Consider the following 16868-nt stretch of genomic DNA (forward strand, 5'->3'; position numbering starts at 1 on the left):
AATTACCCTCTCCCTGCCACCCCCAGCCTCCTGGGCTGGGAGGGCTCAGTGCCTTTAGCTGCATCCCAGGGATCTGTTTCCCATTTCTCAATCATCTTAGCTGATTCGAACAATTTCAGACCTTTCTTCTGTGAATTTTTCACCCAGCAGTGCCTAGCACAAACTGAGGACCCTGAGAGGGGTGAACTCTTTAAAAGGATTTTTAGGCCTAGCATGGTGGTTCACACCTGTATTCCCAGCACTTTGGGAGGCCGAGGCAGGAGGATCCCTTGAAGCCAGGAGTTTGAGACCAGCCTGGGCAACAAAGCAAGATCCTGTCTCTATAAACATTTTCTTAAAATCTTTTTATTTTATTTTTCTCTATAGAGGTAATCAGGTTTAAAAAGAGATTTAAAAAGTCATAGGAGGTCAGATTTTGAAAATAGATCTGAGAACCTCTAGCTCAACCTTTGAGGCAATATCAAAGTGGTCACCAGCATGACCTTTGAAGTCAGGATGTCTGGGTTCAAATAATGGCTTTTCCCCTTAGTAGCTGTGTGACCTGTGACAAGTTACGCAGCCTCTCTGTGTCTGAGTTTCTTCATCTATAAAATGGAGGAGCTGATAACACCCACCAGGTAGGAATGCGGTGAAGTTTAATTGTGCTAATCATGGGAAGTGCTTAGAAACAGTCCCTGATACCTAATGAACCAGTGAAAGTTTGCTCTTATTGTCATCCTGTCAAGCTGTTGCATGCCTCCTGGGATGGGGAACTCACTCCCCCCAGGGCAGCCTGTTCCCCTATTGGATTATTTTGTGTGTTAGGAGGCTTTTCTATCCATTAAGCTGAAGTATGCCAACCTGTCTCTTCCCTACAAGAGCCCTGGCTTCCCTCTGAGGGCGGCCATAAAGACCCACATCAACCAAAGCAAAATGACACACACTTGGTGGTGTGTGGCTCATTCACTTGAGTTAATCCTCTTTTAGGGAACTGCAGCCCACACGGCCCAGCACAGAGCGCAGATGTCTGTCTCTGCTCAGGACTCAGCACTCAGTGGTGGTGTGCTCTGGCCTCGGGAGCCTGTTAGGGCCTACCCCACTGATCCCAGCCAAGGAACTCTATGGGCTGAGACCCAGCATGTCCTCTCACTGGGTCCTCTCTGCTAACCTAGTGTGTCTGTAGCCTCTGCCTTCGTATGGGAGGGAAACGGGAATCTTTTTTTTTTTTTTTTTTCTGAGATGGAGTCTTGCTCTGTCGCCCAGGCTGGAGTGCAGTGGTGCAATCTCGGCTCACTGCAACCTCTAACTCCTGCATTCAAGGAATTCTCCCTGCCTCAGCCTCCCGAGTAGCTGGGATTACAGGCGCCCACCACCATGCCTTGCTAATTTTTGTATTTTTAGTAGAGACGGGGTTTTGCCATGTTGGCCAGGCTGATCTCGAACTCCTGACTTCAGGTGATCTGCCTGCTTTGGCCTCCCAAAGTGCTGGGATTACAGGCATGAGCCACTGTGCCCGGCTGGAAATGGGAATCTTACTGCCCAGGACTGGGCAGAGCTAGAAAGTAGGAGGCAGTTGCCCATCTGGCCAGGGCAGCCCATCCCTTTGGAAAATCATCCCTTTGGAAAAGCCCAGTGCTAAGGTCCCGGCGCTTTCTGGAGAATTTGCTGGTGTGTTCCAGAGGGCGGGGCATAGATTCCAGGGTCAAAGCTGAGTTTGGATCCCAGCTCCACTCCTCCCTGTCTGCGAGGCCTCAGGCAGTTTCCTCACATGTAACATGGGCAGGATTATAGTAGTTCCCACGTAGAGCCGGGAGTGAAAAGCGATGATGAGGTGATTCGTAGCTCAGCTCTGGCACAATAAAGTGGTGAATAAATGGGGACGGATATGGGAAGGGAGTGGGATGAGGTGGGCCTAGATTTTCCAGTATGGAAGGACTTTTAGTCTGTTCCTTCATTTTGTAGATAGAAGGACTGAGGTCCACAGGTGACAGGTCCAAAAGTCACGCTGCTCTTGGGTCACCTGGCACCTGGGCTCCCGCTCCTTGTGGGCTCCAGCGCTTGCCCTCCCGGAACACTCCTTGCCCAGACCCAACCCTTCTGTTCTGGAGGGATGGGTGAGTGAGGCTTGGGGTGGGGCTGTGACCGGGTCGACGGAGCTGCTCTGTCCCCAACTCCTAGGACCCCCCGACCCCGGTCTTAGGGATTCATCTGCGGCATCTCCTGCAGTTCCGAGTTACGGCCGCTGGGTGTCGCCACACAGCAAAAAACCCACCGGCCGCCGGGAGGACGGGACCTAATGGGGGCTCTGATGGGACAGCGCCGGCCAGACCCTGATCCCCGACCCTTGAACTCCTGCCCAGGTCCTTGGTCGACTACAGCCTAGAGCCTCCCTAAGAGAAGCCCTAAGGGATGATTTCAAACCTTTCTACCACCCCTCCTTGCCCCCTCCACCTGCTAAAAGGAAAACCTGGCTACAGCCTACCTGGGGGCTGCTTCTCCCAGCTGAGCCTCTCCTCCCCACGCAGTGCTCCAGCCACGCTGCACTAGTCAGGGCTCCCAGCCTGCTGGACACCTGTCTCCGCCTTTGTGTTTGTCGGGCTTTCCACGTAGAGGGCCCTTCCTTATCTCTGCCTGGTGCAGGCCTGTTACCTCTTGTGCATAGGGTATTTCAAATCCACCAGCGACCCTGCTAGGTAGGCACGGTTATCCCTGCCTGCAGGTACAGAAACAGGCTCAAAGAGAGGAAGCCCCGAGTCACACACAGCAGAAGCAGGTTTTGAACTCGGGCTCCCACAGTGAGCTTTCTTTTGCTACATCTGAGATCCTTCCTAAACCGTGGGCTCTCTGAGGCCAGGGCCATGTGGATTTCCTGTTTATAACCCTTAGGCCCAACCCTTTGCCTAGCAGGCAGTGAGTACTCAAAAGGAACCTCTTTCCCTAGCTCTTAGATGGCACCTACCATGTGCCAGGTACTGGGCTAAATGCTTCGTGCGTACCACAACCCTGCAGGTAGTTACCATTATTATACTCATTCTCCAGAAGGGGAAACTGAGGCACAAGGAACATGCACTGTCTTATGGTTATCTAGTGGCAGAGACAGGACCCACACCATCTGGCTTCAGAGTCCAAGCTCTTGCTCGTAGCCACTTATCCAGGCACACTTAGAGGAGGGCCCCTCTCTCCCTTCACCCTGTGAGCACCTCACCTATGGTGGTCTCACCCTTTGTGCTTCGTGTGTGGAACTCCCATGAGCCTCTGTAGTAGAATGGGAGCACTTTGCTGGAGGGCAGGGCTGTGTGCACTCACTCCTGTATCCTTGTGCCCTGTGATCCCTGAACAGAATCGTTAGTCCAGAGGGTGGGTGCCAAACGTGCTTCAGCTTGCCTTCCCATGGGGGGCTGGGTGAGGACACGAGTGAGCCTCCACCCTGGCAGGCCAGGTCACTACAGGATAAATGCGGCAAGGGCATCTCCTGGGTGAGGAAAGGAGATGCCTCCTTTCCCTTTATTCAGCCTTCATTCATACCTCACTCTCGCCTGAGAGCAGGGGTGCTCTGAAGCCAGCTCTACCGGCTCAGGAGAGCTGAAGGCAAAACTTCCAGGAAATTGGCAAGCTGGTTTTTAACTCTGCCATTGTTAAAAATTAAATTACTGGCCGAGCGCGGTGGCTGACGCCTGTAATCCCAGCACTTTGGGAGGCTGAGGCAGGCAGATCACTTGAGCTCAGGAGGTCGAGACCAACCTGGCCAACATAGTGAAACCCCATCTCTACTAAAAATACAAAAATTAGCCGGGCGTGGTGGCGTGCACCTGTAATCCCAGCTACTCAGGAGGCTGAGGCAGGAGAATTGCTTGAACCAGGAGATGGAGGTTGCAGTGAGCTGAGATCGTGCCACTGCACTCCAGCCTGGGGGACAGAGCAAGACTCCATCTCAAATAAATAAATAAATAAATAAATAAATAAATAAATAAATAACTTAAACCTGCAATTTAATGAATTATATTAAAAACAAAAAAAATACCTAAAACTCATCACCCCTTAATTATGTCAGTACATTTTTCTATTATTTGTGCTGTCGAGGTTACTTACGCCCATTATGTCTGCATGATGGGACTACTCCCGTACAGTGGTGAGCGACCTTCCCATGTCCTGGTTCAAAGACATTGTAGTGGTGGTTTGAAAGCAGCCCTGATAGGACCACTGACATCACAGAAATTGGCAAATGCTGCAAAGTAGGGCTATCCCACCCCACCCAGAGACCTAACTGTTACAACATTTACAAGCCTGAAAGCCAATTTGAGGCAAAAAGGCTGTCATGGAAGAAGATTCTCACTGTGGAGTTTGTGCACTCAGATTTGAGTCCAGGCTCCGTCTCCACCCACTGTGGGGCCTGGGCTATTTCCCCTTGAGCCTCACCTTTCCTATCTGCAAAATAAGACTAAAAGTACAGCAGCTTTTGCAAATTGAGCATTTGCCGAGTGTGGTGGCTTGCCCCTGCAATCCCAGCAACTCAGGAGGCTGAGGCAGGAGGATCACTTGAGGCCAGGAGTTCAAGACCAGCCTGAGCAACATAGCAAGACGCTGTCTCTACAACAAATAAATACATAAATAAGCAAGTCAGGCATGGGGGAGCACACCTGTAGTTCCGGCTACTTGAGAGTCTGAGGCAAGAGGATTGCTTGAACTTAGGAGTTGGAGGCTGGACTGAGCTATGATGGTACCTCTGTACTCCAACCCAGGTGAGAGCATAAGATCCTGTCTCTCTTAAAAAAAAAAAAAGAGCATTTACTACCTGTCAGGTGCTGAATCCATGCTCTTGCTAAATCTGCCAGCAGCCCTGTGAGGTGGGTGCAGTCACGTCCCTTGCGAAGATGGGGATATGGGGGCGTGAAGAGGATAAGTACCTCATCAAAGGTGACAGATCAGATTTGAACCACACTCTTAACTGCTGCGGTTTATTGGCCCTACAATAATAGTGCCCAGTTCACAGGGTGGTTTGGGGGATTACACGACGTAATGTGTGTTAAAGGGCTTAGCACAGATTTGGCTCCAGAGGAACATAGTAAACGTTGATTTACCGAGAGGCAGAAGAGCGGGATCCACATCCACCCACGTTTGAATCTCAACTTGGCTATTTTCTGATTGCGAGATCTCTGGAGTCAAGTCACTTTGCTTATCTAAGCCTCATGTTCCCCCAGTGAAAATGGGGATAATCATAGCTACTGAAGAGCTGCTCAGAGGATGGAGATAGAGGATGTAAAGTATCTGCCGAGAAGTGGGTACTTTATGGGAGTGAGTGTTCGGGATTATCTTTTATTTTATGTCACGCAGACAGCAACTCTTCCCAGCCCTGTGGAGGAGGCCGGAGGTTGGGGCCGGAGCCCTGGAAGCAGGGCCTTGCTCGGGCAGCTTCTGACCCTCCCCTCCTGGCCAGGTCAGCCCCTCAGTGGGCCCTGGCCCTAGAAGGGCTCAGAAGCCTGGGGACGCTGTTGCTAGGCACCAGTTGCTAGGCTACACATTGTTTCTCCTGCTTGGCCTCCTCCAGGAGGGCTGGCTTCTCTGCAGAGCTCTGCTTCCTGCAGCCTCTCCCCGACCTCAGAGCCTCTGCAGAGGAAAGGTGAGGGTGGGGCCGCTGTGGTTGGGCCTCGGGGAGAGTGCAGCCAATTCCCAGGGGAGGCAGGCAAGGCCAGAGGCGGGCAAGGCCATGGAGATGAGGGAGAGAGAGGAGCCGGGGGCTGGGAGTGAGCGTCTCGGCCTGACTTCTTGGGTGGGGGCCAAGAATTCCCCAGGTAGTGGGTTGTCGGCTCATTCATTCCGAGAGGTGGGTATGTAAGGTTCAGGTCAGGGGCCGAGGAGTCAAACACCTAGGTCTGAATCCCAGCACTACCACCTATTATGGAGCAAATCCTTTATCACTTGGAACCTCACTGTCCCAGTGGTAAATGGGGACAGGAAGAGTTAATAAGAAGGTGTGGGAAAGTGAGAGGAGACATGAGGACTCTTGGGATAAGTGTGGATGGTCGGTTTCATCCTTAGTTTAGGGACCTGGGAGCTGGGGCAGAGAGACAGAGGCCTGGGAGAAGGGGCCAGCTGCGTTGGGGGGGGGGGGGGGGCAGATCTTCGCCCCTGTGGGCTTCTGAGCCAGGCTTGGGACCCATGAGGCTCCCCGTGCTTCCTTTCTAGGCCCCCTGGGGCCCTGCCCCACAGCATCATGATGGGGAAACTCCCCCTGGGGGTCGTCTCCCCTTATGTGAAGATGAGTTCGGGGGGCTACACAGACCCCCTGAAATTCTACGCCACCAGCTACTGCACAGCCTACGGTGAGGGTGCCTTTGCGCAGGAGCCTCTGCTAGGACATGGGCAGGAAGGGAGGGGCTCTCTCTGAGGGAGGAGCAGCCCCTCTGGCTGTCACACTGCAGAGCAGCTGCTGAATCCGTTTGTCCCCTGGGCCCTGCCCGGCTGCTCCCTTCTCTGGTTCTGTCCCTGCAATTCTGTCACTGTGATTCTGCCACACTGACCTTGTCCCCAGCCCACCCACTCCATTTCCTGCCATCACAGTTCTGAAAGGGCAGGCTTGCAAAGCTCCTGCCCGTGGCTCTGAGCCCTCCCCTGTCACTGTGACCCCTGTGCCCCTCGGAGGACGCTGGCTCTGCCTGGGAAGCCCTGCCTGTTTTTGACTTTGGGGTCTGTCTCCCCGTTACCCCTCTGGCAGGTCGGGAGGATTTCAAACCCCGTGTGGGCAGTCACGTAGGCACCGGCTACAAATCAAATTTCCAGCCCGTGGTCTCATGCCAAGCCAGTCTGGAGGCCTTAGACAACCCGGCCAGGGGGTACGGTCTGTATGGCCCCTTCCCAGCCCCTGCCCTGCTCATCAGACCAACTCCAGGTTCCTTGGATGGGGACCCTGAGCTTTGCCTGCCCTAGGCTGGGGGTCCTGGGTGACTCAGGGCACAGCGGACCTCTGAGCCATCTGTGGGAGGGTGCAGGGAGGAGGGAAGCTCCTTAGCAGAGGACAGAGGCAGGCAGCCTGGGGTTCTAGCTCCTCCTCACCCTCAGGGAACAAGCCCGGGACCATTTCCAGTCTGTGGCCAGCCAGAGTTACCGCCCCCTGGAGGTGCCTGACGGCAAGCATCCCCTGCCCTGGAGCATGCACCAGACCAGCTCAGGCTATGGGCGGGAGAAGCCCAGTGCGGGTCCCCCCACCAAGGAGGTCAGTGCTGGGCCAGGGCCAGGAGAGGGAAGCCTCAGGGTGGGGTAGGGCTAGGGCTGCACTGCCAACAGTTGGTCAAGGTGGAGGTGACAGGGCATGGAGCAGCCACCTTGTAGGGATGGGGTCCACTCATCTTTCTCCCCTTTGTCCTCATCCTTGTCCCCACCATCCCCACCACCTCCATTCCCTGCCCCAGCCCCACCATTACCTCCACCTCCATTTCCATCCCCATCCCTGTCCCCATTCCCATGAGCCTCACACTCCCGTCCACACCTGCAAGCCCCATCACTGTCCCTACTACCACCACTGTCCCCCCACCATGGACATCCTCACCCCATCTTTTTCATTTCTTTTTCTTTTTCTTTTTTTTTTTTTTGAGATGGAGTCTCACTCTGTTGCCCAGGCTGGAGTGCAGTGGCACGATCTCGGCTCACTGCAACCTCCACCTCCTGGGTTCAAGCGATTCTCCTGCCTCAGCCTCCCCATTAGCTGGGATTACAGGCATGTGCCACCACACCCGGCTAATATTTTGTATTTTTAGTACAGACAGGGTTTCACCGTGTTAGCCAGGATAGTCTCAATCTCCTGACCTTGTGATCTGCCCGCCTCAGCCTCCCAAAGTGCTGGGATTACAGGCGTAAGCCACCGCGCCCAGCCCCATCTTTTTCATTTCTATCCTCATTATTACCACCCTTCTTATCATCAGCACCACCACCAAAATGGACACTCATTCATTCATCCAGCGAGAATGTTCTGAATATCTCCTTCATATTTGAAGGTGATAAGAGCTGGTGGAGTGCGGGGTGGGGCGGGGGTTAGGAAATACAACAGGGAGAAGCAGGGAGGAAGAGAAGTGAAGGAGTTGCAGGCCAGGTGCGATGGCTCACACCTGTAATCCCAGCACTTTGGGAAGCTGAAGCAGGCAGATCACTTGAGGTCAGGAGTTTGAGACCAGTTTGGCCAACATGGTGAAACTCCATCTCTACTAAAAATACAAAAATTAGCTGGGCATGGTGGCACGCACCTATAATCCCAGCTACTCAGAAGGCTGAGGCAGGAGAATTGCTTGAACTCGGGAGGCGGAGGTTGCAGTGAGGCTGAGATTGCCTGGGCAATAGAATGAGACTTGGACTGAAAAAAAAAAAAAAAGCCAGGCGTGGTGGCTCACACCTGTAATCCCAGCACTTTGGGAGGCTGAGTCAGGTGGATCACTTGAGGCCAACTGCTGTTGGGTCAGCCTGGCCATCATGGTGAAACCCCATCTCTACCAAAAAAATACAAAAAAAAAAATAGCCAGGTGTGGTGGCTTGCATCTGTAGTCCCAGCTACTTGGGAGGCTGAGGCACAAGAATTGATTGAACTCAGGAGGTGGAGTTTGCAGGAAGCTGAGATCATGCCACTGCACTCCAGCCTGGGCAACAGAGCGAGACTCTGTCTCAAAAAATATAAGTAATAAATAAATTAGAAGCGAAGGAGTTGCAACTGCAAATCGGGAGGGTCGGGAAAGAGCTTGCTATGGAGACACTGGACAAAAACTTGAGGGAGGCCAGCTCCTCCAGTTGCAGCTGTCTGAGGGAGGAGTGGTCCAGGCAGTGCCAACAGCAAGTGCAAAGGCCTCAAGGTGGGAACAGAAAGGAGACAAGCAGCTAGAGCAGGGTGAGGCACTCAGGTCCTTGCAGGCCACCAGGAGGACGTGGAATTCCTTGCGAGTGTAATGGGAAGGCTGCAGGGCTCTAAGCAGAGAGGGGACATGCAGGTTTCATTGTAAAAGGACCCCCTCTGGCTGCTCTGCAGATACTGCGCTCTGTAAAGGTCAAGGGCAGAAGCAGAGTCAGGGAGTGACTGCCGCCCCCTCACTTGTAATTGGCCCTTCTTCCTCCCAGGTCCGGAAGGTCCATTTCGACACCCAGGAGCACGGGCCTCAGGCCATCACGGGGCTGGAGCCCAGGGAAGTGCCTCTGCTCCACCAGCAGCAGGGCCAGGACCCGCTGGAGCGGGAGAACTTCCGACATGTGAGTGGCAGCCCGGCTAAGGGCTTCGGGGTGGGGCAGAGGAGGGGCCACACCCGCCTCTTCCTCCCACCTCAAGACAAGTATTGCACTGACTCACCCAAGAAGCCAGCTCAGGGTGGGCTCAGGGCGCCAAGAAAGATGGGAGAGCAAAGGATTTGATATTGGCTATTTCCAAAATCGCCTCAATGTGGCTTCTCGCGATTTAACGCTACTCCTCTTCCCCCAGCCTTCCTCCTCCTGCTCACGGCCCCTCCTGGTCTCGGTCCCTCTGGGCCCCCCACTCATTACCAGGAGTCTGGTGTGGGGTGTGACGTGGTATTCATAGTCACAGGGGAACTGTGCTTTGTGCTGAAATTCCTGGCCCTGCGATGTCCCACCCCACAGAGACTTGTGTCCAGGGTGCTGTACTGGCCCACACAGGCTTCCTCAGAGCACAGAGAACCAAGGCGCCACTCCACCGCCGCCACACGCCTTCGGGGCCCTGGTGGGTCAGTGCCCCCATTCCTCCAACCTCTCTGTTCCAGGGCCCACGCTTCATGACGTCGGAGTACAATTCCAAGTATCTCAGGGACCCTCTAGACCAGCCAGGTAGGCCCTGTCTGAACTCACAGCTCCCTTCCAATCTTCCAATCCACCTCCCTACTTCCTACCCCAGGGGCCCTGGAGCTGGCCTAGGACTGAGAAGGCACCAGTGGAAGAAAGAAGGATGCACAGGTGGCTGGAGGGAAGCGCCTCTCCCGGGCTGACCTCAGTACCTTGGGCCTCTCAGGAGGGTGGCTTGGCCGGTGCATGCCCTTCCTGCTGCTCCCTCTCCTGTCCTCCGGCCTGGACTCTGGAATCCTCACCCTGCCACCCACGATCCTCATGGCGCAGGTCTCCAGGATCTTGGGATCCACTCCCTCTGCACCTGCTGGGACACTGAGCCTCTGGAGGACACATGGGTGGGCCAGGTGGCCTGGCAGCACACAGGGCATTTCTTTTGCAGATTTCTTGCAGAAGAAATCGATCGGCGCAAAGGAGGGGAGTGGCTTCACCAAACAGTCCCACCAGAGCCCCATTGTCTTCCAACCGCCCTCACAGGCCCTCCCTGGGGACCCTGTAAGTCGGCTGGGCTCCTGCTAGAACTTTAGGGGGCTTGAAGCCCTCCAGTCTCAGGGTTTCTAGCTTTCCTAAAGAATGTGAGCTGCAGAGCCCTTTGTTCAAACACAAGATGAAAGAGCTTAGGTGAAAACCACTGCTTTGGTCCAAGTCCCCCATTTATAGATGAGAAGACTGAGGTCCAAAGAGATGAAGGAGGTGTAGCCAAGGTCATTCAGAGTTCAGACAAGAGCTCTGGCCTGCTGGTCCCATTCAGAGTCATGCCTTCCCCTGTCTTCTCCCCAAACACTTCCCTTTTCTCAGTGATGCCCATTTGAGCTGAGTCCTCCTCTGTGCTCAGCACAGCAGTGGCCTGGAGGCAGAGTGGGTGGGAGCCACCAGGGGCCCAGGCTGCCTCTGAGGGGCTGACATCCTCTGTGGGCCTCTTTCCAGGCCCTCCTCCCAGGCCAGAGTGTCACCAAGTCAGACTTCCTCCCCAAGACTCACCTACATGTAAGCTGAGCTAGGGGGAGGCTGGGGACCGCCTGGCGGGGAGCAGTTAGAACATGGCTCTGGAAGGTGGTGGGGGAGGCAGCCACATCCTGGTGCCAGTGGCTGCTTTGCTCCCTCCAGGGAGGTGAGTTCCTACCTGTGTTGGCCAGAGGCTCCAAGCGGGAAACAGCCTTCAGCCGAGGGAATGAAAGGATTCTGAACCCCAGAGTGAGTGGCCTTGGCGTCTTGCTCAGAGAAGGGAGAAGACAGGGAGGTTTCTGGGAAGAGGTGGTATTTGGGTCAGGCATTGAAGAATGAGAAGAATTAGGATATTTAGGGATGTGGAGGTAGGCCCTCAGGTGGAGGGTGAAGAGAGCCTGGGCCTTCCTGGGGGCTGGAAGATGAGGGGTGTGGTCTGAAATAGAATTGGCTGGAAGGGGAAGGGAGGGTCGCTGGGGCTGTGGACAAGTCACAGCTGTGTGTGCCTCTGCCTGCTCCCCTCTCCATCCCTGCTGCCTCAGCCTGGCCACCTCAGCCTCCCTTCTGGTGGTTCTGTGCCCTGCAGGTGCCCCCTCCCTGCCCAGAACCCAGCAGCGTGAGCCACCAGCAGTTTCAGCCACTTCATCGGATGCAACAGAAAAATGTTGCCCTGCTTGGCCGGGAGACTGTGGGGAAAAAGGTGAGACTTGCTACACCCAGCCTCCACCCCCAAATCCCCACCCTTTCTGACCTGACAATTCCCCTGTCTACCCCTCTTGTGCAGGAGCCCACAGGGTTCAGCCTTAACAACCCCATGTATGTCCGGAGCCCCTGTGATCCTGACAGGGATCAGCGATACCTGACCACCTACAACCAAGGGTGAGGTCCGCTTCCTGGTCCAAAGCTGAAACCCATTTGAGAAACAGACTGAGACTGGGATAAGTAATGAGCTCACAGCCTCGTGGAGAAGATCAATGCTGAGTGAATGTGGGTTCCCCAGAAGCAGACCCTAAGCCAAGGATTGGAGTGCAAGCATGTTATCAGGCAGTTATTAGGCGTGCGGGAGTGGAGAAGAGGGATGAGGAAGGGAAGGCAGCAATAATGAGCATGTTACTAGGCCAGCTATCCCACTGGGAAAACTCTAGAAAACAGTGTAAAGCACACAACTCAGAACTACCCCAGTCAAAGGTGAGAGAGCTGGGGTATTTATACCCCCACATCCATCAGTCATTGGTTAAAGGCTATCCCCAGGGCAACATTAAAGCCCAGGTGCCTCCTTGCTCAGGCAAAGCAGCTTCTAGCATCCCAAGGGTAGCTTTCCCACAGAGATGCAGGGCATTGGTGGCCAGGCTGGTGGGCATGGAAAGAACAGGGCAGTGCGAGGGAGTCTGGAGCAGCAGCATCTGCTAAGACATTCCATCCAGCCAATGGTTGGTGGGCTCGATGCTCCCTCAGAAGGTAAATTCTGTGCTGTGCATTCCCTGGGTTAGGAGTGACTGTCCTGGGCATCAGGGAGGGCTTCCAGGAGGAGGTGGCCCCAGAGCCATGGGGAAGCCTCCTGGGGCCAGGACTGGGTGGGGAAAGCATTATAGGAGTGGTATAAAGGAAGTGTAATTCTTCTTCTTCTTCTTTTTTTTTTTTTTGAGATGGAGTTTCACTCTGTCGCCCAGGCTAGAGTGCAATGGCGTGATCTCAGTTCACCGCAACCTTCGCCTCCTGGGTTCAAGTGATCCTCCTGTCTCACCCTCCTAAATAGCTGGGATTACAGGCATGTGCCACCATGCCCAGCTAATTTTTGTATTTTTAGTAGAGATGGGGTTTCGCCATGTTGGCCCAGCTGGTCTTGAACTCCTGACCTCAAGTGATCTGCCTGCTTTGGCCTCCCAAAGTGCTGGGATAACAGGCATGAGCCACCGTGTCCTGCCAAGAAGTATAATTCCTTTTTTTTTTTTTTTTTAAGATGGAGTCTCTCTCTGTCGCCCAGGCTGGAGTGCAGTGGTGCGATCTCGGCTCACTGCAAACCCCGCCTCCCAGGTTCACGCCATTCTCCTGCCTCAGCCTCCCGAGTAGCTGGGACTACAGGCGCCTGCCACCACGCCCGGCTACATTTTTGTATTTTTAGTAGAGACAGGGTTTCACTGTGTTAGCCAGGATGGTCTTGATCTCCTGACCTCGTGATCTGCCCGCCTCCAGGAAGTATAATTCTTAGGACAAACTCCGAGCAAGGAAGCGCAAGCTTTCCTCACAACATCAGTCACCTGTGTCCACCCTGCTTCCTCTCCAACTCCTGGTCCTTCAAGGTGTCCCTGCCACCTCTCTGTCTCCTCCTCCTGCCCCACCCCCTGCTCCGGGATACCTCCCAGAATCCATTCATGGAATAGACTTTAACTGAGCCCTGACTGGGTGCCAGGCCCTGCTCCAGGCCCTGGGAATGTGTGTGCAGCTCCTGCCCTACGGAGCTCAGACCTCTGCACGGGAGGAGACATGCATGTGGCTGCAGCCAGTTAGCGAGAGCTGTTAGGTAATGGGCAAAGAGAAAGGGATCGCGAGGGCTGCAGTGCGCACGGGTCGGATTTGAAATCGGTGGCCTTGAGCAGGTGACGTTTGAACTGAGACTGAAAAGAGGGGAGGGCGGTGGCCTGGAGGAGCAACAGAGAGTCTGAGCTGGAAGGGCCGTTTGTTGTCCTCTGGCCTAAACCCTGAGGCTCAGAGGGGAGGAGCAGAGCTTCCGCCCGCACAGCAGACTCAGCACAGTGGCCGCTCCAGTTCCCACGGAGGTGGGGGAGGGCCAGAGGCTCAGTCTGGGTGTGAGGGGCAACGATGTTCTGACCCCGTCTTAGGCAAACACCTCCTCCTGTGGCTCTGGCAGAGACCAGCTCCAGCCCTGTCTGCTGGGTCCTTCCAGCCTGTCGTGTCCTGTTGTGTCCTGAGCTCCTGCTGGCTGTCAGGCACGCTTGCTGGTGCTTCCTGGTGCGCGCAGAGCCCCGGGGTTGTCATCACTGATTCCTGCATTGATCTGTCTGCACCCCCTCTTCATAAGTTCAAGGGTGGGACCCCCTTCTTACTTGTCTTTGCACCCTCTGGACCTGGCTGTGCTCAGTGAAATGGAAGGAAATGGAAATGAAATGGAAGGAAAGTTAAGTGCCCAGAGAAGTGGATGAGACGGGGTCCCCACCCCAAGGTACTGGCAGGCCAGGGACAGGGGCATCACTGAAACTGTCCTGTTACACTCCAAAGAGTGTTTCAGCGTCAGGTGGAGTGGAGGGCAGGCTTTTTGAGTAAGAGTTCCCCCAGTGGACGTGGGCTTAGGGAGAGCCAGACGAGGAGGACAGCATGAGCAAAGGTGGGGAGGCTGGGCGATCTGAGGGTCGATGGAGAAGGGCAGCAGGGGTTGCAGAGGTGGGCAGAGTCCAGCTTCCAGCCAAGGACCCCTCCTCTCCTCCAGGTACTTTGAGAACATCCCCAAGGGTCTAGACCAGGAAGGCTGGACTCGAGGTGGCATCCATCCCCAGATGCCAGGAGGCTACGCCCTCAGCCAGCCGGTCAGCTGCATGGAGGCCACCCCCAACCCCATGGAGAGCCTGCGGCACCTGCATCCCCACGTGGGAAGGTGGCACCACCCCCAGCTCTGTTCTTTCTCCCTATCCCTCATCCAGGCCGTGTGCCAGGCCTTTCCCTTCCTCTCCTCTCTTGCTCTGTCAGTCCGGTTCATTCCTATGAGAGGCCCATCTCCTCTGGCTGGCTCTGGTGTCCCTTCTCCTGCTAGCACAGGCTCCTCCTCTCCTCTCCCTCCAGTGACCCCTCCCTCAGATGGCTCCTCCTCCCTCTCCTGCCCCTGTTCCCCAGGCCCGGTGGACTGGATGGGGAGGATCTGAGCAAGGGGCTCTGGGGTGGTTCAGATCCAGAGGGGGATGCGGGGACGGATCCAGAGATGAATGGACTGTGGTTCGGCCTCACTCAGCTCCTTTCTGCTCAATTCAATTCCTCAGAAATTACATTTATATCAACAATGGCCCAGAGTTGGCAGGCAAAGAATGTTTGTGGCTTGGCTGCCCTGGCTGAACCCTGGCTATGCTCTCTCAGGGAGGGTCAGGCAGAAGACAAGAAGACAAGGTCCATGCCCTGCCTGCCAACACCCCCAACACTCTCCTCTTGCCTCCCTGCAGAACCCTGACCTCAGCTGACCCCTTCTACCAGAACACACCTCACAGCAGCCGCTGCGTGGCACACAGCTGAGCCCTGAGCCCTTGGTAAGGGGCTGGGGACCCCCACACTCAGCTGCTCTGGTTGTGTGGGCAACCGTTATGGGCCAGCCCTGCCTCCCAAGCCCTGGGTTAAGCAAGTCCTGCCTGGGGACCCCCCTTCCAAGTGGGGGGTGACAGATCAGGGGGCCTCTCAGAACCCCTTCTCTGCCAGGCAAGCACACAGAACCACCCCAGAGCCCCTCGCTCAGGCCTCGCCTCTGCTTCTCCTCTACAGGTTTGTCAATCCTAGGGGACAGGAGCCAGGCTACTGTCTGTACCCCCACTCCATCCCCCAGGGGAACACCCCTGCCCAGCTACTTTCCTAATGAAATAAAGAGCATTGAAGCAGAGAAGTGTGACATCACTATCAGGGTGGCTGGAAAAAGGAGGGGCGAGCTGGGGCGGTGGGTGCAGGGGTGGAGAAGCTAGGGCCAGATTTGGAGTCGGAAGGGCTCGGCTAGAACCTCTGAGGAACCATGACACGATGGATAGGCACTTCATTCTCCACACTCAGTTTCTTGTCCTGTAAAGGGGTCCTCTATGGCCTGTGCTGCTTGGGAAAGTACTTGGTCAAGTGTGGGTGGAAGAACCCCAGGGGAGGGGCAGGTGGTCCAGAGAAGGGGAGGGAAGCAGACGCAGGGCAAGGGGACAGAGGAGAGTCTTGGATGCATGGCCACCTGGACACCAACACGGGGGTGGGGGGCTTGATCACAAAGGCTGGTGCCAGTCTCCGTCCCAGCCAAGGTGACCAGAGCAGGTCACCTGTTTGTGAGAAAGAGAACAAGCTGCCCCTTAGGCGGATGTCCCAGGTGGGCGCAGGCCCTGATGAGCCAACATCCTGTGTGGGAAGAGAAGGGCGTCTCTTCCTCCAGATGTTGCAGCCTGACACAGGCCCCCAGCCTGCAAAGACAGCATCTGGGCCAGCTCTCAGCACATTTTGTCACCTCAGCCAGGTGCATTTGTGCAGTGCACAACACTACAACTGTATGCTGTGGCCCTGCTAGCACCAGCTCCTTATAAATGAGAAGTGTGAACCCAGGAGGGTGCGTGAGCTGCTCGGGGTCACACAGGGCAGAAAGGCAGGAGCAGCGCTGGGTTGGGGATATCCTCTGTGCCTTGCAGCCCTGTCTGGGCATGCAGAGGGAGTGTCCTCCGAACCCTTGCCTCCACTTGTGTTCCTTAGTGGGGGTCTGTGGAGCAGCGCTGCTGGCCCCAGAGCCTGGCTGTACCCAGCACAGTCTTGAGCAGCAGGCCCGGGGGCTGTCCACAGCCTGGCTGGGGCTCCATGTGGGCTGTGGGTGGCTCCAGCTGGTCCCAGCATGAGAGGAGGGAAGCAGAAGACACAGAGTCTCAGAGCCAGACTCAGGACCCAGCGACAGCCCAGACTGTGGGTGGCGACCTGCCAGTCTATGCCCCAGCATTAGGAGTGAGTCTCCAAAGGGACTGGGCTGGGCCCCAGCCACGGCCATAGTAAGGAGGAGAGTGAGCGAGTGTGGGATCAGCCAGCCTCTCCCTGCCCAAAGACACACACACACACACACACACACTCAACTCAAAAGCACATGCAAATACAAACACATGTGCACACAGACCCCTGAAGGCACACACACACACATCTAGGCACATAAACGCCAACGGAAGTACACACAGACTAACACAACCACACACACGGAAACACAGACAAACTAACACAACCACACACACGGAAACACAAACAAACGGGCACAAGCACCAGATCTTCACATAAACACCCAAGACTCTCAGACACCCACACACACACACGGCCAGCCTATACCACTGATATAGTTTGAGTATTTGTCCCCATCCAAATCGCATGTTGCATTGGAATCCTCAGTGCTGGAGGTGGGGCCTGGT

The 16868-nt window shown here is 55.4% G+C and overlaps 1 protein-coding gene across 6 annotated transcripts; it reads left to right on the forward strand.

The window, feature by feature from the left end:
• Positions 1-485: 485 nt before the first annotated feature.
• SAXO4 (stabilizer of axonemal microtubules 4) lies at positions 486-15341 on the forward strand. Of its 6 annotated transcripts, XM_008953858.4 has the most exons (14): positions 548-5596; positions 6163-6299; positions 6692-6809; positions 7036-7189; positions 9073-9201; positions 9726-9789; positions 10187-10299; positions 10732-10791; positions 10912-10998; positions 11336-11449; positions 11534-11628; positions 14195-14359; positions 14916-14999; positions 15229-15341. In XM_008953858.4, the coding sequence occupies exons 2-13, from the start codon at positions 6191-6193 to the stop codon at positions 14983-14985; spliced, it is 1278 nt and encodes a 425-aa protein (XP_008952106.4). In that variant the 5' UTR covers positions 548-5596; positions 6163-6190; the 3' UTR covers positions 14986-14999; positions 15229-15341. The 6 variants fall into 6 exon arrangements, with proteins under 6 accessions (XP_054950373.1, XP_008952107.4, XP_008952106.4 ...); XM_008953859.4 differs by lacking the exon at positions 10732-10791 and having other exon boundaries at positions 487-5596; XM_055094397.2 differs by lacking the exon at positions 14195-14359 and having other exon boundaries at positions 583-5596.
• The last annotated feature ends 1527 nt before the right edge of the window (positions 15342-16868 follow it).

This window comes from Pan paniscus, chromosome 9, assembly GCF_029289425.2.
Source record: "Pan paniscus chromosome 9, NHGRI_mPanPan1-v2.0_pri, whole genome shotgun sequence".
Classification (NCBI taxonomy): Eukaryota; Metazoa; Chordata; class Mammalia; order Primates; family Hominidae; genus Pan; species Pan paniscus.

Excerpts from the sequence above, each read along its gene's own strand:
- SAXO4 (XM_008953858.4), top strand. The coding sequence starts at position 6,191 with ATGATGGGGAAACTCCCCCTGGGGGTCGTCTCCCCTTATGTGAAGATG. Across the intron at positions 6,300-6,691 it reads CAGCTACTGCACAGCCTACG|GTCGGGAGGATTTCAAACCC; the intron begins GTGAGGGTGCCT and ends CCCCTCTGGCAG. Across the intron at positions 9,202-9,725 it reads AGCGGGAGAACTTCCGACAT|GGCCCACGCTTCATGACGTC; the intron begins GTGAGTGGCAGC and ends TCTCTGTTCCAG.